Below are 17093 nucleotides of genomic sequence, written 5' to 3'. Positions count from 1 at the left end.
ACTGGTAAAAACGTTAAAGGGTTAATAGAGGAGCCATGTTGTGATGACTTCCTGAAGGCGGAGTTTCAGAAGGAGCAGGAATTTTTCAAGAGACAGAGTCCCAATTTAAAGGCATTAAATTATGAAGTCATATGATATACTGTATATATACATGTATATATATATATATATATATATATATATATATATATATATATATATATATATATATATATACGGTACAGACCAAAAGTTTGGACACACCTTTCTAATTCAATGGGTTTTCTTTATTTTCATGACTATTTATAAGGCAAGAAATCCCACTTATTAACCTGACAGGGCACACCTATGAAGTGAAAACCATTTCAGGTGACGACCTCTTGAAGCTCATCAAGAAAATGCAGAGTGTGTGCAAAGCAGTAATCACAGCAAAAGGTTGCTACTTTGAAGAAACTAGAATATAAGGGGTATTTTCAGTTGTTTTACACTTTTTTGTTTAGTGCATATTTCCACATGTGTTATTCATAGTTTTGATGCCTTCAGTGTGAATCTACAATGTCAATAGTCATGAAAATAAAGGAAACTCATTGAATTAAAAGGTGTGTCCAAACCTTTGATCTGTACTGTATATATAACTGAAGTCAACATATTTTATTGTTGCGTCAACTACGACTGCGCACCAGAAAGTCTGGTGGGGAAATGCCTTTTCCTACTGTTTTTTCCTTCATTAAATGCAGTCCCTGAACGATCGACAGAGCGTCTTCCCAGTCGGCCATGTTTGTTTACTCTGAACTCACGTTTGGTCTCGAGACGTTTTGAGAGTTTTCCCATCTTACATCTGAATGTTGGTGAATGAAATCGGTTCATATGTGATGTTTTGCGCGACACCTCCCACTGTATGACTAAACCTGTTATAGCTAAGATTTTTTTATCCTTCTTCAAACCATCTTGTCTATGGTCTCAGGTTTTTAAAATCAGCCGACAATTTTAGAATCTTGTCATGTGAACCAGACTTTAGAGTAACGGTTTACAAACTTTGTCTCATTGACCAAAATTCCTAAGTCAATCTTGGGCAGAATTATGGTCAAGATTTTTTGACCAAAAAATTTGGGGGGGGGGGGGGGGGGGGGGGGGTGTAGAGGAGGGGGGTTGTTTGTTTGTTTTTTTCTTGGAAGAGAAGCTTCATTGTAAATCCAAAACTTAAGGATTGTTCATGTTGCTGTATTAGAAAAGAGTCATCTAGTTTTTGATTTATTTTGGGCTCGATTGAATACATTTATTTTCAGTTATAGGAACAGGACTTTGGTCATTCTCTTTCAAAATGGCTGCTGTATCTAACCAGGTTTAATAAATTGAATAAAAGCTGATTCGGGTGCAGCAAGGTCCGCTTTTCAGTAACGTCTGTGGATAAACGTGACTCCATGTATTATAGAAGTTTTAAAAAGATGAATACATTGTGTCGTACTTAACATTTTCCATAGTAAGAAAGTGATGTCAGAAATAATTTTACCCTCATTAAAATGCATCAACCTCCTGTGCTACATGGGACAGATCTGTATCATTGTTGAATTGCAGTTGGGGGGCTGCAGAAAATCAGCCCAGGGGCCACAAATGGCCCCCCGGCAACACTTTGGACACACCTGGATTAGAGGGTGATCAAACTGTGTTGGGTAAAGTTTCCTTGTAAACCACTTGAAGGAAAAGCAAATGTATAAAAGCTTTGATTGTTATAGGAGGCTGAAATAATAAAAATGATTTAAAAAAAAGACAATTAAATAAAAAGTAGAGCAGCTTTTTTCCCCCCTTACTTTTTGTGTGACATGGTTCATAATGAGAGGAGAGGCACCTCTTTCTATTGCAGTAAAGGTCAAAACATTCATTGCACATGTTCACTTTCCTCTCGTGAACTTTGCTTTAACACCACATTCAATAAGCCGGATCGGCGAGAGGCCAGAGGCTGAAAAAGGGCAGGAAATAAAAGCACATCAGTGGGGGGGGGGGGGGGCGGAGCTTGCCGAGTCATTTAAAACCAATTCTGTCAACCTGTAAAAAAAAAAAAAAAAGAAAGAGAAAAAAAGGGAAATCTGTGACAAAAGGGGATGTGTAGCAGACATTTAACAGCTGTTGTGTCACACATAGAAAAACATCAGTAGAAATCTGTGTTCATGTCAAAGCATTTCCCATGAAAACCAACGTTCAAAACGTGATCCCAGTTCATCTTGGTCACAGTCAGCCCATCGAAGACAATATACAAAATCATTGCCAAACAATGGGAATGTCAGCAGAGTGGTGATGAGAAACTCTGCACATTCGACAACACTTTCACCTCGAAGTGTTAGTGAATGGAAGCTGGAAGGCATTTCGCTGTTAAAACATTGACCAACAAACACATTTCCAATAGAATCAGAAGATTTTTCAGGTTAGTTTTTTTTTTTTTTTTTTTGATTAAGCCCAAGCACAAAGGGATAGCAGAAAAGTGTTACCTTCAGCCCCCGAAGTCAGGCCGGCGGGGTCAAAGGTGGTCAGTGATGAAGTCCAGGACGTGAGCCATAGGACAGGACAAGGGGTGGAACACACATTGGCGGAGGTCACAGAAAAAACACAAAGATAATGGCAGCAAGGGAGAGGAAGGAGGCACAAACAAAAGGGGGGAGGTTGGGGGGGGGGGGACGAGGGAAAGTTAAAGAGGACATGGACGAGAAGAAGATGAAAAGGATTAAACAGAGCAGGGGATTTGGGAGAAAAATGGAAGGATACGCCACAGAGGGAAGGTGGAAAGCAGAGGAGGAACTTGTGAGGGAGAACAGTAGCTTTGGGAGCGTAGAGGCCGAGTCAATTCCTCTTTAAAAAAAAAGCAAAAAAAGAAAACAAAAAAAAGGGGAAAAAAAACGAATAAACCCATACCTTGGTCGTTTAACGTCAGGTGCGCCAGACCTTGAGGGGGAAAAAACAGAAAAAAGGAACACAAAGGAAGAAAAAGAAGGTCATAAAAGGCACGGGAAGGAAAAAAAGCATTGTCACAACGTTGGACTGCAGTTTGTGACAGACATCCTGGGGCAGACTTGGATGTCAGAGTTTAAAAGTAAAAAGAAAAAAGTACAACAAAAAAGCTAAAACAAGAACAAAAAATACAAGAAAGAGTGAAAGATAGAGAGATAGAGAGCGAATAACAACAGAAAACAAGCAAACACTTCTTGAGTGAGGTGTGAGGGGGTCTGGAAAACAAAAAAAAAAAAAAGCATTTTCATTTGGCGCAACCGCCGAAGGCTATTGCTCACACAAATGCTTTTTTTTTTTTTTCCACTGAAGTACTTATGGAACACACAGAGAACTGTTTGGCAGAAAAACAAGCTTGGATCTGATTGGCTATCTCCAACGCTTATCTCCAACGCTCCTCAAATCACAAAGCAAGAACCCGAGCCGATTTGCAGAGAAGACATGACGCCCTTTCAGAGACTTCCAGACCCGTCAAGCTTCCCCACCTCAGTCACGTTTCACCTGCCAACCTCAAACCGGTGCCGTTTTGATGAGAGCACTGGAAAAGCGCAAAAAGGAGGTTTGGTCTGGCTTCGAGTGCAAATATCCTGGTGCACTTGAATTAAGACAAAACTAACTTTGCAGTAACTTTTCAGGAAGAAATGAGAGCTTGTTTTGAGCCAATATTGCTTAAATTTTGATGAAAAAGTTCTAGTTCCACGGACATATTATTTCACTTATAATGAGACATTTTCCCCAAATTGTAAGTTATATAATCTGCCAGTGGAACTAGAACTTTTCCACCAATATTAAGGAATTATTGACGTAAAACAAGCTTAATGACAAGTTACTTTTGAGCTAATTTTGTCTCAATTCAAGTGTAATACGACAGCACTTGGAAAAATGTAAAATTTCAACTGTTGATTTTCTGTCTTCAACTGCCTTGTTACTAAAATGTGCTATATAAGAAAACATGACCAAAAGATTGATATGTCTGCAAGAAGCTAGACAAAAATACTTGGCAAAATTTAGTGATTTTGCAGTGTGTGATTGACCAACACAAAGTTGAACATTACAAACAGAAAAGGTTTGAGTTTTGTTGATGAATAAAGCCGTTTTACAACAAAGTGGTTTAGATCAATTCTAACACGTTGGTGCGTTAGAACGGTCCCATCAACGTACAGACCTAGATCCAATGGAAAAACTGCAGCACGAAATAAAAACCTCCTTTCAAAGTCAATTTCCATCCAGCTGTGTCATTTTTGGGAAAAGAAAAGTGGCCCCAAAAAAATTCAGTTTTGCTTTTTTTTGGACGTTAACACCGGGTGCAGACATCAAAACATCCCCAGCTGTGATCTGAGTGGAAGACGACTCTCCGAAGCGTCGACTCACAGCGGCTGGATGCAGTTTCGAAACATACTTTTCAGATTTTGATGTGGTAAAAATCCAGGAAATCATGCCTCGATCTCTTTCCGCTTTGCCATTATGCGCCGCCTTCTGTCGGTCTATCCCACAAAATCCCTGTAAAAACACACTGAAGTGTGTGCTCAGACCGTGACGTGTGGAAACGTTTGAAGGGGAATGAATCATGTTTGGAAGGCACGCCAAGAACTTGAAACAACACGAAACGGATCAAATGGCGTCGGCACAACCGCAGCATCACAACGTCGCCATAGAAACCTCATACTGATGGACGGCTACTTTACACAAACTGTGCAAGACATGCAGCTACATTTATTGAAAACACAGAAATCTTGCGGTCATAACTGGATAAATATATGAAGGTGGGATGGGGGGGTAAGCCCAAACCACAGAGCAAACCTGGTAGAAACTGCAGGTCTCTATGCTGAGAAACACTGATCTTTAACTGAATGTAGACAGAAGAAACATGCTGGCTTATGAACGCTCTGCTGCCAGACTGTTTCACTTCAGCTTCAAGCTGCCAAGTATTTCAGTGTCTATGTTTCTGTCAAATTTATCCAAGCTTCTAAGGAAACAGAAACATTAAATACCAAAGTGATGTGTGATCTGTCTCTCTCACATATCTACTGTATCTGTTTCTGTCTGTCTTTTTCTGACTCTATCTCTGTTTGTCTATCTCTGTCTCTATCTTTGTTTCTATCTTTATCTCTTTGTCTCTATCTCTTCATCTTTTTCGCCATCTCTATCTCTGTTTTTGTCTGTCGCCATCTCTTTCTGTGTTTATGTGTCTGTCTCCATCTCTCTTTCTCTGTCTGTCCATGTCTGTCTGTTTCTGTCTGTATTTCGATCTGTTTCTGTTTGTGTCTTTACATCTATCTCCATATCTGTTTCTTTGTGTATACCTGTGTCTCTGTCTGTCCCTCTGTTTATTTGTTTGTTTATCCCTCTTATCCATCAGTCTATACATCTGTGTCTCCATATCTGTCTCTGTTTCTTGCTATTAATTTATTTCCAATATCTGTCTATATGTTTGTCTGTCTGATTCTGTCTAGACGTCTGTTTCTGTTTATGTCCGTCTCCCATATCTGTCCATCTGTTTGTTTCTGTCCATCTGTCCCTGGCTGCCTGCCTGCTTCTCTTTCTTTGTTTGTTTCATCTATAAGTCTGTCTTTCCCCCCCATTTCTATCTACGGGGCTGTATTCATGAACTCGTACAGCAGCATGTATTTTGTGAACAGAGTCCTTCGAGAAAACACTTGGAGGAGCAGAAAAATTAAACCCTGTGGCCTAAAGCGGAGAACATTCCCAACTAAAAAGAAATTGGATTTATCCTCAGGCAGCAGCAGGACATAAAACGGCATTACAGGTCACAAACAAGGAGACTGTAAAGGTCAAATCTTTTTCGAGCCGGCCTGTCTTTCGGTGATCGATAGCACCTCAAACACAAAGCTTCTGGAAGCCTGAGCAAACAATCGAATGTCAGCAACAATTCAGTGTCAAACGGCGGCGTTTTGGCACTGTACGAAGAACAGGAGCGACCCAAACAGGAGCCATGCAGAGACAACAACTCGGCTAACGGTGATCTAAAAGGCAGTTCAGGTTTTTACTCAATACTGCCTTATTTTTAGTCTTCTAAGGGGCCAAAGACGACATAAAGGCCTGTTGATAGATTAACGACACATCTATGTTCTAACTCTGCTCTAAAAACCAGGACATTATAAACGTCTGATGAAGATCTAGCAGTTGTAAAATAAAGAAAAAACTTCATAAGATCTGAGGAAGTACAACAAAAGTTTTTGCTTTCCTGAGCAGACTCGGGTTCCAGCCGACGACCGACTGGCTGGATGGTTCTAAAAGTTTTTCCAAACATTAACCACATGTAAACAAAGACCAAAATACAACAACCGATTATAGAATTCTAATTTTGCTAACGCATAGCTACCCACAACCTAGCCTAGCATGTCGGACTAAAGAGACTTAAATGACTACAAGATATTCCTGCTGCTCTTTATATAATGCATCCTGTGATCCAGGGCTAGAGGAAATGTGCATGCAGAGCGCGTTATTTATCCGGTGGAGGTCGGGTTCGTGCCGGCCCCCTTTGCATAAAGACCAATCATTCTCACTGTGCCACTTTCTGGTTTTGTTCCCTCTGCTCATAGTCCATTAAGGAGATAAGGCTGAGGCTCCTGCAATGAAACAGAATGCTGCCGTCGCTGCATACCAAACCGCTCAAACACACCACCGTCTACATGTCCTCTCATTCCAGCCTCACGTGGCTGAAGCAGCCGAACAGAAGAAGAAGAAAATCAATACATTTAAAAAAAAAAACAAGGATGAGAAGAAGAGGAAAACCCACAGAGAGAGAAAGAAGCAGTAGAGAAAAAGAGGGCTGCAGCTGCAGGTTGTTAAATGGCTGCTGTTCACAACTAAACGTCCAGCTTTAGTTTCACACACAGGTGAACGACAAAGAAAACATGAGATAAACGATAAGAAGCCTTTTTATCAGGAGGTGTTAAAATGCAAACAGAAAAAAGAAAAACAAAAAGGCGTAGGTAGAAAGCAATTAAAAGGTATGCACTGATCCAGGATCACACTTCGAAAACATACCACAGTCTCTCCTCCAAACAATACGCTAGGCGATAAGTAAACGGCGGAAATGAAGGAGAAACAACAGGCGAGATGAAGGGGAAGGGTGAGCGGAGCAGCCCCGAATCTTCAGCTCCTGTGGGGCGTTCAAAGGCAGCAGCGGTCATTATCTATCAAAGTCGTCCAAGAGGAGAAACAGTGACGGACCAGGCTGCCCATCAACCAGGTTCGTGAGCAGCCGAGTCTCAGTGGTGTACATGGAGAGCAAAGGCTGGATCACTAGGACCTGAACTCGGACCTCAAAGCCAAACAACATCTGAAATGGACCATGGAGCGATAGAAGGAGGTGGCCTGGTCCCACGAACCATACCGTCATTTTAACTGCATGAATGACTTAATGCATCTGCATCGCTTAAATGGAGAACTCTCAGTAGGAAGATGCACAATAGGAAGAAGTAGGCAAGCTTGATGTCAAATACTACAATATACTTTTAGGGTACTAATGATGGCAATGAGTCAGGCCTGTTTTGGACCGACACACTCTTAGACATGTGGTCATAATGTTATGACTGATGTGTAATAATCATCGCAAAAAAAAAAAAAAAAAAAAATCCTCAAGCCAAATCAACATGTGTCCGTCTTTATTTAGGTCACTGACTGGAAATCTACTTTTAGAACACCATTTTATTTCAATGTCTTTTTTATTATTATTATTATTATTATTATTATTATTATTATTATTATTATTATTCTCTAGTGTCGAAATTGCTTCAAAATGTTTCCAACTAGGTGAAGCCGTTTTGAGTAAACTTTAAATGGATAAAACAGCCATGCATTGATCCGTCACAGAATCAATGCTGTGACTGATTTCTGAAGCTGTCAGCATTGAATAATACCAACCACAACAATTATAACGTAACTTGAATTATGTTGAATGGAGTACAAAAATGTGAGACTTCAATTGCCAAATCAAGCAACTTAAGAATAAAAAAAGAATATTTGTTGTTTAAAAGGAAATTGAAAAAAAAAACCCATTATGGTACATAGTTTGTGTTCCAGTTTTCTTTGAACAAACCAAATGATGGGAAAACCAAAGTTCGAGTTATAAGTATAACATTTCAGTCTAGATGATACGTCATAATGTTCAACTGTAATGACCCTTGTTCAACCAATGTTAACAAAAATCAATATCTTAGTGTAAGAAAACCAACAGACTCTTAGGCATGTGGTCATAATGTAATGCCTGACCTGTGTACAAACACAACAATAAAAAACAATTTCTACTCAATACCACCAGCTCGACAACAGATAAGGCGGCGTGATTGAGCATTTACACCAATTATCTTTGCAACACATTGAAATCCGATCACAAGGAAATGCTCTTCAAAGACTTCATCGATATCGTAGAGGAAATCAAACTGCCACGGCAACAAGGAAAGCAGTGCTGCTTCCTTACAGCCTGGGAGCGTGATGAAATCCGAGCCACCGTTCCCGCACCTCCTCCACATCTGAGCATTGATTACATTGTTAATCGTGTGGCGAGCACAGATGGGAGTGTCTAATGGAACGGGTGCTGTCTGGAGAGTGTGACTGCCTGGTTATGATCGAGTGGCAGATGGAGGCCAGTCATAATTTTGTCATTAGAAGAAGACGTTGTTCTGTTATGTCCTGTTTTTCTCCCATTTCCTTTTGTTTATTACCTTTATTGCTCACCTTAACCTTCTCGGCCTCCATATTTAACTCTACGTTGGCACCTATTTTTTCCTCCTTTCTCATCTGCCAGCACATAATGCTCCTTAATTTTTCTAACTGCTCTTTTTAAACCATTGGACGCTAAAAAACAGACCTCTAAATTACCACAACATGTGGGAATTAGCGTAGCATCCAATTAACATAGCCTGTATGTTTAGCAAATAATGGTTATCTTATAGCGGCACGTGGTTTTGAAAGAACCGTCACAGCTTTACTCGCAATTTTTTTTTATAAATCTTAAGCTCCATCATCCCAGACACATTCACACACACGAGCAGATGTGTTGGGTCACAGCAGAAGCGACTCACCACTCGAGGGGGACAAAGAAAAATGGCCGTCATCATCATTATGGTCTACTATTTCTTTTCAACTTGGGTTCTCATCTAACGCCGCATCCCTCGTTTCACAGAACGAGTCACAGGAATAAGTTCACCTTGAAGTCTGCCCCCCACCCCCTCTCCCGTGGGAACCACATGGCATATTAACAAGTATAATTTCCAAAGACTTACACCAACATCTGGTTATTTCCTGGTTTATGTTCTCCTTGAAAACATATCGAGATAGAGGCAGGTTTTGTTTTTTGCTGAATGCAAAGTGGGTTTGAGAACAGCTGTTCACATCTACGTTTGAAGAAGGGAACAAGTATGATCAAAAGGTACAAACTGAAACAGCAGTAATACGTTAAAGTAGAACTGCAAGCAGTTGTGAACGGGTACCAAGCACAACAAAGCAACTCTGCCCTTGTTTCACCCCATGCACTTTTTGTTAAAGTTACAGTTTATAACTTTCAGAAAAAAAAATATATTTTTACATATTTGTTGAAATTATCATTATGTTGTTACAATATAAGACAGATAGTCTGTGAAAAAAACAAGCCTTCTCCCAGTCCTCCTAGTATAAACTGCAGAAACGCACCAGTCAAAAACAACCAATGAGAGACAGGAAGAAGGTCTTAGTGCTTGTCAGTCACCCTTGTGCTAACTCCTAGCAATCTGCTAAGCTACAGCTGGTTCACCTCAAAATAGCCTGCCACAGATGCTAAGGCTAGTTGGCATGGCCACTGATGATGGCAGATAAATGGCTTTCCATTTATCAATCAAATATAACCTAAATGTAAATTCATAAACATTCCAAAAGACACCATAGAAAAACATACCACCACAGATTCATTAAAATAGTAAATTAGCATGCAGGATGCATCTACTTATAGAATGTACAAAAATGAGGCAAATGCTTCCATCAGGCCTGGATCAACGTTACCCGTGTGATTGCCGTTTTATCTCTGTTAGTAAAGAGCTACAGGCTCTGCTTAAAAATAACAGCGCAATAGCTTTAAGGTTGATCTCATTCAATGTGAACATTTATCATTTCATCGGCCTGATCTATAATGTATGACCTTTCCAAAACTAAATATTAAAACCGCAGCAGATTTCAGCAGGCTTTAATAATTCAGTCTGAGTGGCAACTGTATGAGGAAGGGAAGCGGGTGATGAGGAGCTAACGGCTACAAACATTTCTGCCACATAGATTCCACGTCTTTCAGCGCTTCAAAAAGTGAACAAATATCAACCCTTTTCATAAAGTGAGGACTTCAGGTGAAGTTGAGGATTTTTTTTTTTTTTGTATAGCCCATTGTTTTCACAGCAATTTGATGTCAATCAGAACCTAAATTATTAGAGATTTCACAATGTAATGGCCACAGTGAACCTTAACCAAACTGCAATGCGGAAAACCTTTAATGTCTGCAAAGATCTCATTACCAATGAAAATACTCAATACCACTTGTAATACCACGAGGACCATTAATGAATCAAGAGGAATATTTTTTATTAATAAATTCTCCAGACCAACTTTTTTTTTCCTCCCCCACAAGCAGATCTGGTGTTTCTACATAAAAAATTTAAGAGTAGCAATGAAGATTTTAATCAACTTAGGCAAAATAGAATTACCAGAACACTTTTATATTTTAACTGCATTGCTGACTGTTACATATTATTTAGCCCCGAAACAAAACTAATAAAAAAAAAAAATCCAATAGTATTTTTAAGAAACAAATTGGAAAGGGAAGCAGTGAGTCATGCAAAATACTGCAGCTCAATGGTTCGAACAAAACGGGAAAATGAACAAATCTCCAATGTAAATACTATCAAACCAAACATTAGTGCCTTTATAATTGAATAAATAAAAATTAAGGTTGTACATTGTTGCTGAAGTTTCTTGGTTGACACAAACGTCACTGCAAATCGAGAGCAACCGACATTATTTTTGATGTTCTGATAACAGAGGTGAGTCTCTGTTTTCCGGATGTTTCTTTCCACTGCTTGAACTAATTCTGTCCAAACAAACAAAGGTTTAAATTGATTAACAGGCAATTCAATGTCTTATTCACATCAGAAACTTGCCTGTCTGGTGTTACAGGTGCGTAAGTTTGCACATTTTATTTGAAGTTTTGAAAAAAAGAGGTTAGAACGTCCCCAGGATAGATAGAATTCAAACAGCAGAACACCTGGTATGTTAGAAATAGAAGCAAAACGTGTATTTGCTGTTCAAATTGCAGCAACTATTCTTTATATTTCTTCATATTATCTAACTCTGGACTGAATAAACCCCTCAACAGTCTTCTAGGATTGGTCTTCCTGTGATTCTCAAAAAAGGGGGAAAACGGGATTGCACTTATTTTAGTACGTGTGATATCTGCTGTTTTACTTTTGAGTCCGAGTCTATTCATTCAGACTCGGACACTACTACTCAGTGTAGTGTTTCCACAGAACTACCACAGGGTATCTGACCCCTGGAGAAGCACAAAGCAACTGAAGCATAAAGTCTTTATGGTCTCGTTCCGTTTTACAAAGCAGCAACAGCGGTCATCTGTCAGTTGTGATGCATTAAACTGTGTCCAGGTCTGTCAGATGATGTGAGTCTCTATTCAAAGTTACAATCACTCAGAGTAACACACCACCACTGAGACTTGACTGGAACCACAATGTCTGATAATAGGCACTTCAGCATCGACACTTCCAACTACGAACGACGCAAGAAAATGGCTGGTGGCTGGAATCCGACAAGCTCTGATTGGTGATCCGATTGATGGGTGGGTATTTCTAACATCGCTAGGGTGTTTTTACAAGAAGAATGGAGCAGAAGACAGTAAGGCTAAATGTATTGAACATCTGCATATTTGAGCATGCTCTATATATAGTCAGTCTTTTGAAAATCTCAAAATACCAGAACTATATGAATGTCAAATGTATGTCTTTATGCTTTAATGAGTGATTCTGCCCTCTTTCTCAAGTCAACTTTCAGAATCAGGCATGTTCTTACATATTACCGTGTGTTTTTGACAAGGAGAAAAAAATAAAATCTTGAGCCCTTCATGACAAGTGTCGCAAATTAGCATCAATCCCGTTACAGGCTGAATACAGCAAAGGTTGTGTACATATACCACAAATGATGCTTCATACAAATAAGTAACATACAAAGGATTATAACAGAAGTGTTTTACCACCATATGGAGATCATAGTGTTGTGCACTACATCCTATATGAATGCAGAAATGCATCCGGCAAATCCCACTACCTCTGGCTTATAAACTCAGTATATTGTCAGAATCTAAGATAGAACTGAGAAAAGACGGAAATCATCAGAAATGCTGCCAGGAGGTTTCTTGAAACCTCCTGGCGGCAGACTCCCACATGAGTTGCGAGTCTCTGCCTGCTAGCTACCATTGTCTCTGCCTGCTAGCCACCATCGTCTCTGCCTGCTAGCCACCATCGTCTCTGCCTGCTAGCCACCATCGTCTCTGCCTGCTAGCCACCATTGTCTCTGCCTGCTAGCCACCATTGTCTCTGCCTGCTAGCTACCATCGTCTCTGTCTGAAAGCCACCATCGTCTCTGCCTGCTAGCCACCATCGTCTCTGCCTGCTAGCCAACAGCGTCTCTGCCTGCTAGCTACCAGCGTCTCTGCCTGCTAGCCACCATCGTCTCTGCCTGCTAGCCACCATCGTCTCTGCCTGCTAGCTACCATTGTCTCTGCCTGAAAGCCACCATCCTCTCTGCCTGCTAGCCACCATCGTCTCTGCCTGCTAGCCACCATCGTCTCTGCATGCTAGCCAACAGCGTCTCTGCCTGCTAGCTACCAGCGTCTCTGCCTGCAAGCCACCAGCGTCTCTACCTGCAAGCCACCATCGTCTCTGCCTGCTAGCCACCAGCGTCTCTGCCTGCTAGCCACAATCGTCTCTGCCTGCTAGCTACCATTGTCTCTGCCTGCTAGCCATTGTCTCTACATGCTAGCTGTCATCTCTGCCTGCTAGACACCATCTCAGCTTGCTACATTGTCAAAATTTTTCCTGAAATTCCAAGAAGAAGTGCAGAGAGGACATGACTTTTGGTCAGATAAGTATGAGACACTCTCTGATATTGTTCTTAGGCGTTTACACCTTTGAAAATGTGCCAAAGCCTTCTGAGGGCTTGTATAACAACATGGCTCACTCCTTCAAAAATGTCTCCAGGTCGATGACCCTTGATCAGACAATTTGGAACCTCTCAGATCTTATTATTCACTGGCACTACTTTAATCAAATGCCAACACATAACATGGTTCATTTAATGTGCTTGTCTGTTTTAAGGAGCTGTTTTGTGTTAAATAATTCTTCTCTAATACACCTTGCTCAGGTCAGGAAAATTGGCTTGGTATCAAATGTAAATGTTCAATGGAAAAAACTCCTTCTACTTTTACTTTTAGTATCAGGTAATGTGCAACCAAACCCAGGTCCAATTTTCAACAGCATTGACACACCGGAAGAATTCAAAAACAGATCAGGTCTTGGTATAATACATATTAACTGTCGCAGTTTATTGCCTAAGATAGACTTGGTTAAAATCTGGATTGAAACTACTAATACGGATATCTTAGTTTTGACTGAAACTTGGTTAAACAAATCCATTACGAATAAAAATATTTCCTTAGAAGGTTATAATGTTTTTCGTAGTGACCGCCTTAGGAAAGGTGGGGGTGTTGCCATCTACAGTATGTAAAGAACAACTTCCATGTCACACTTCTATCTTCTGTATCCATTCCAAAACAATTTGAGTTACTAGCCTTGAAAATTGAATTAACTAATGCTCAGCATATCACAGTTACAGGGTGTTATCGACCACCTTCTGCTATCTGTGATGCACTCACTAATTTGAACAAATATCTAGCTGATCTAAATAATAATGAATTCGTTTTGTTAGATTTAAATCTAGACTGGTTGACAACATCTTCAGATAGCTTAAAAACTATCTGTGATTCTTTAAATATCACCCAGTTAATTAACTACCTCACCCGACCTAATAACAAATGTCCTCTAAAATCATCACTCCTTGATTTAATTATGACAAACGCTCCGCATAAATATACAGGAATAGGAGTTTTTGCAAACAACTTTAGTGATTATTGTGCTATACAGTAGGTACAGTTAGAAATCTCAAGTTACCAAAACCTAAGCCATGTATCATGACCCTTGATTTAAAACACCTAAATGAGCAAGCTTTTGTACATGACTTGTTACATTTTCTTTTTCTCTTTTTGATAACGTAGACCTTGCCTGGCGGTATTTTCATAAAGAGTTTTTAAGACTAATAAATAAACATGCTCCTATACGTAAAATTAGGGTGAAGGAGCGAAGTAATCCATGGTTTTCCTCAAAGATTGGGGTTCTGCTTAAACAAAGAGATGCAGCCTGGGCTAGAGCAAGAAAAAACAATACTGAGGAGAGCTGGCTTTGTTTTAGGAAATTGAGAAATAATTAATTATTACCTCATTAATTAAGAAAGCAAAGTCAGATTATTACCTTGGAGAGATGACAAAAAATGTAAATGATCCAAAGAAATTTTGGAAAACGGTGAAATCAGCTACTGAGCAGGCGCCACTGAGTGATTTTCCAAATTTTGTTTGGAAAAAAGTAAAATGGTGTCTGATAAATTAGCAGTTTTAAATTATCTTAATGAGCATTTTATCTCCGTAGGCTCTCTATTTGATGATTCAAATTCATTCGGTCAAAATGTAAATACTGATGAGCTGTTTTTGAATAATGATTGTAATTCCACCACTTTTAACTTTTCCCCTATTTGTACAGCTGAGGTTCTCACAGAAATGAAAAACATAGACACCAGAAAATCGGCAGGGCCAGATAACCTGGATGCTTTTTTTCTAAAGTTGGCTGCAGAGTTTATAGAAGAGCCATTGTCTCATATTTTTAATCTAAGTCTAATCTCTAATAAAGTCCCCATTGTCTGGAAATCAGCATTTGTTTTGTCTCTATTTAAGGGTGGGGAATCATCACAGGTAAACAATTACAGACCAATTTCTAAACTATGCATCCTAGCAAAATTTTTTGAAAAATTAGTTGCAGATCAATTGAAGATTTTTTTTAGGTTCAAATTGTGTTTTACAAAATGTACAGTCTGGTTTTAGAAAAAAAAACATTGTACTGTTATTGCCACTTTAAAGGTTTTTAATGATCTTATCCAGGCTCTTGATAACAAAAAACATTGTGTTGCTTTATTTATTGATTTATCAAAGGCATTTGACATAGTAACTCACACGCTTTTAATTGAAATTCTACACAGGATTGGGCTCTCACATCAAGCTACCATGTGGGTAGCTGATTACTTTTCAAACAGAACCCAGAGAGTTCAATTGGCTGGTTTTACTTCTTCTATCCTTACCATTTTAAATGGTGTACCACAGGGCTCAGTTCTCGGTCCACTTTTATTTTCTATTTATCTAAATAACTTGTGTGACAATTTGTCAAATGCTTTTTATCATTTTTATGCAGATGACTTAGGAATTTACTGCTATTCTACATCACTGTCACAGGGAATACAATATTTGCAGTCTGCTTTCACAAGTTCTAAACCCGCTTACAAACTTTGAAGTTGGTTTTGAATGTGGATAAGACAAAAGCAATGGTTTTTTCACACTCTAGAAAACTACCAGAAATCCCTCTATTGCTTACAACTGGTGTAGGAGCACAAACTGAGTTTGTCAGTAATTATAAATATATTGGTTTTATTCTAGATAAAGAACTTTCTTTTAAAAATCACATAGCAAATTTGTTACGAACATTGAAAATGAAGATTGGGTTTTATTATCGAAATGGATCTTGTTTCACTCTTTAAGCTAGAAGTAAATTGGTAGCAGCAACTTTCCTGCCACTTCTGGATTATGGAGATGTTTTATATATGAATGCTTCGACCAAATGCCTTCAATCATTGAACACTGTGTATCATTGAGCTTTAAGGTTTGTAACCGGTAGCAGACGTCTTACACATCATTGTGAGTTGTATGTAAAAGCTGAATGGCCTCCTTTAAGCGTACGGAGAAACAATCACCTGATGATCATGATTTATAAATCTCTACTAGGCTTGGCTCCAGCTCTCTTTTACACAGATCTGTTATTTCCCATTCTTTACGCTCAAATAACATTTTTCTTTTGCATGTTCCACATGTTCGAGCTGAAAAGGGGAAGCAAGCATTCAGTGTTACGGCTCCTTCAGCCTGGAATCAGCTCCAGTCGGAACTCAAGATATCAGAACTGATTTCACTGGATTTACACAGTGTCACTGTTTTTAAATAGTTTTATATTGTTTTACACTTGTGCATGTGTATTAATTAGTTTTATTTTGTAACCAGGTTGCTGTGTATTGCAGACTTCTGCCCAGGTCCCTCTTGAAAATGAGATCCAGATCTCAATGGAGTTTACCTGGTTAAATAAAGGAATTGAATCGAAATAAAGGAACTGAAAATACAAAAAAACCCCATCTGCATTCTTAGCCAATGGGTGTTATTTTGACACGACAAAAGCAATACAAAACATTTCTCACAGACAGCTGTTTAATACCAACAGGCTATTGCTAAGGTAACCAGGATGTAGCACATAACTTATGAGAATCATAAGTTAATCATAAGTTCTACCTCTTGAAGTATTGCTGAATGACAAAGTGAATCTCAAAGTAAAAATTGAATCAACAACACTATTACTGTGGTGGCTCATTTACTGGATAACAAAATAAGTTAAATCGTAAAAGAGTTTACAGGTCTGACGAGATTAGTTACAATCACCTGAAAATGATATGAGAGAAGAACAAAGTAGGACGCTGCAAACTTCAGGTTTGAGTTTAACTATTGCATATGCTGCAGAGCAGAGGCGTCATGTTTTTCAGGGTTATGACATCAAAATATCGCCCTCTGGTGGTTCTAGTGTTATTGGGATCTTGGCAGTACTAACGTTTTATAGGAATTATGTCACAAACAAGGTAGAAAAACTTTTCAGTTTCAAAATGTTACCACAGGATAGCACTTTTACAGGGCTGTGTAAACCTTAGAATAA

The 17093-nt window shown here is 39.2% G+C and overlaps 1 protein-coding gene across 7 annotated transcripts in view; it reads right to left on the bottom strand.

Moving 5' to 3' along the window:
* Positions 1–17093, bottom strand: part of nrxn2b (neurexin 2b) — an 813260-nt gene that overhangs the window by 623851 nt on the left and 172316 nt on the right. For 6 of the 7 annotated variants that reach the window (XM_032584259.1, XM_032584258.1, XM_032584254.1 and 3 more), the window contains exon 4: positions 2884–2913. The exons of the other annotated variant lie outside the window; for it this stretch is intronic. In XM_032584259.1, the coding sequence (XP_032440150.1) occupies positions 2884–2913 (30 nt within the window). The remainder of the gene's footprint in view (positions 1–2883; positions 2914–17093) is intronic. 7 annotated transcript variants of the gene reach the window in all.

Source organism: Xiphophorus hellerii, chromosome 14, assembly GCF_003331165.1.
Source record: "Xiphophorus hellerii strain 12219 chromosome 14, Xiphophorus_hellerii-4.1, whole genome shotgun sequence".
NCBI classification, from domain to species: domain Eukaryota; kingdom Metazoa; phylum Chordata; class Actinopteri; order Cyprinodontiformes; family Poeciliidae; genus Xiphophorus; species Xiphophorus hellerii.
Note: the sequence above shows the minus strand (reverse complement) of the source record. Positions and strands in the feature narration are given on the sequence as shown.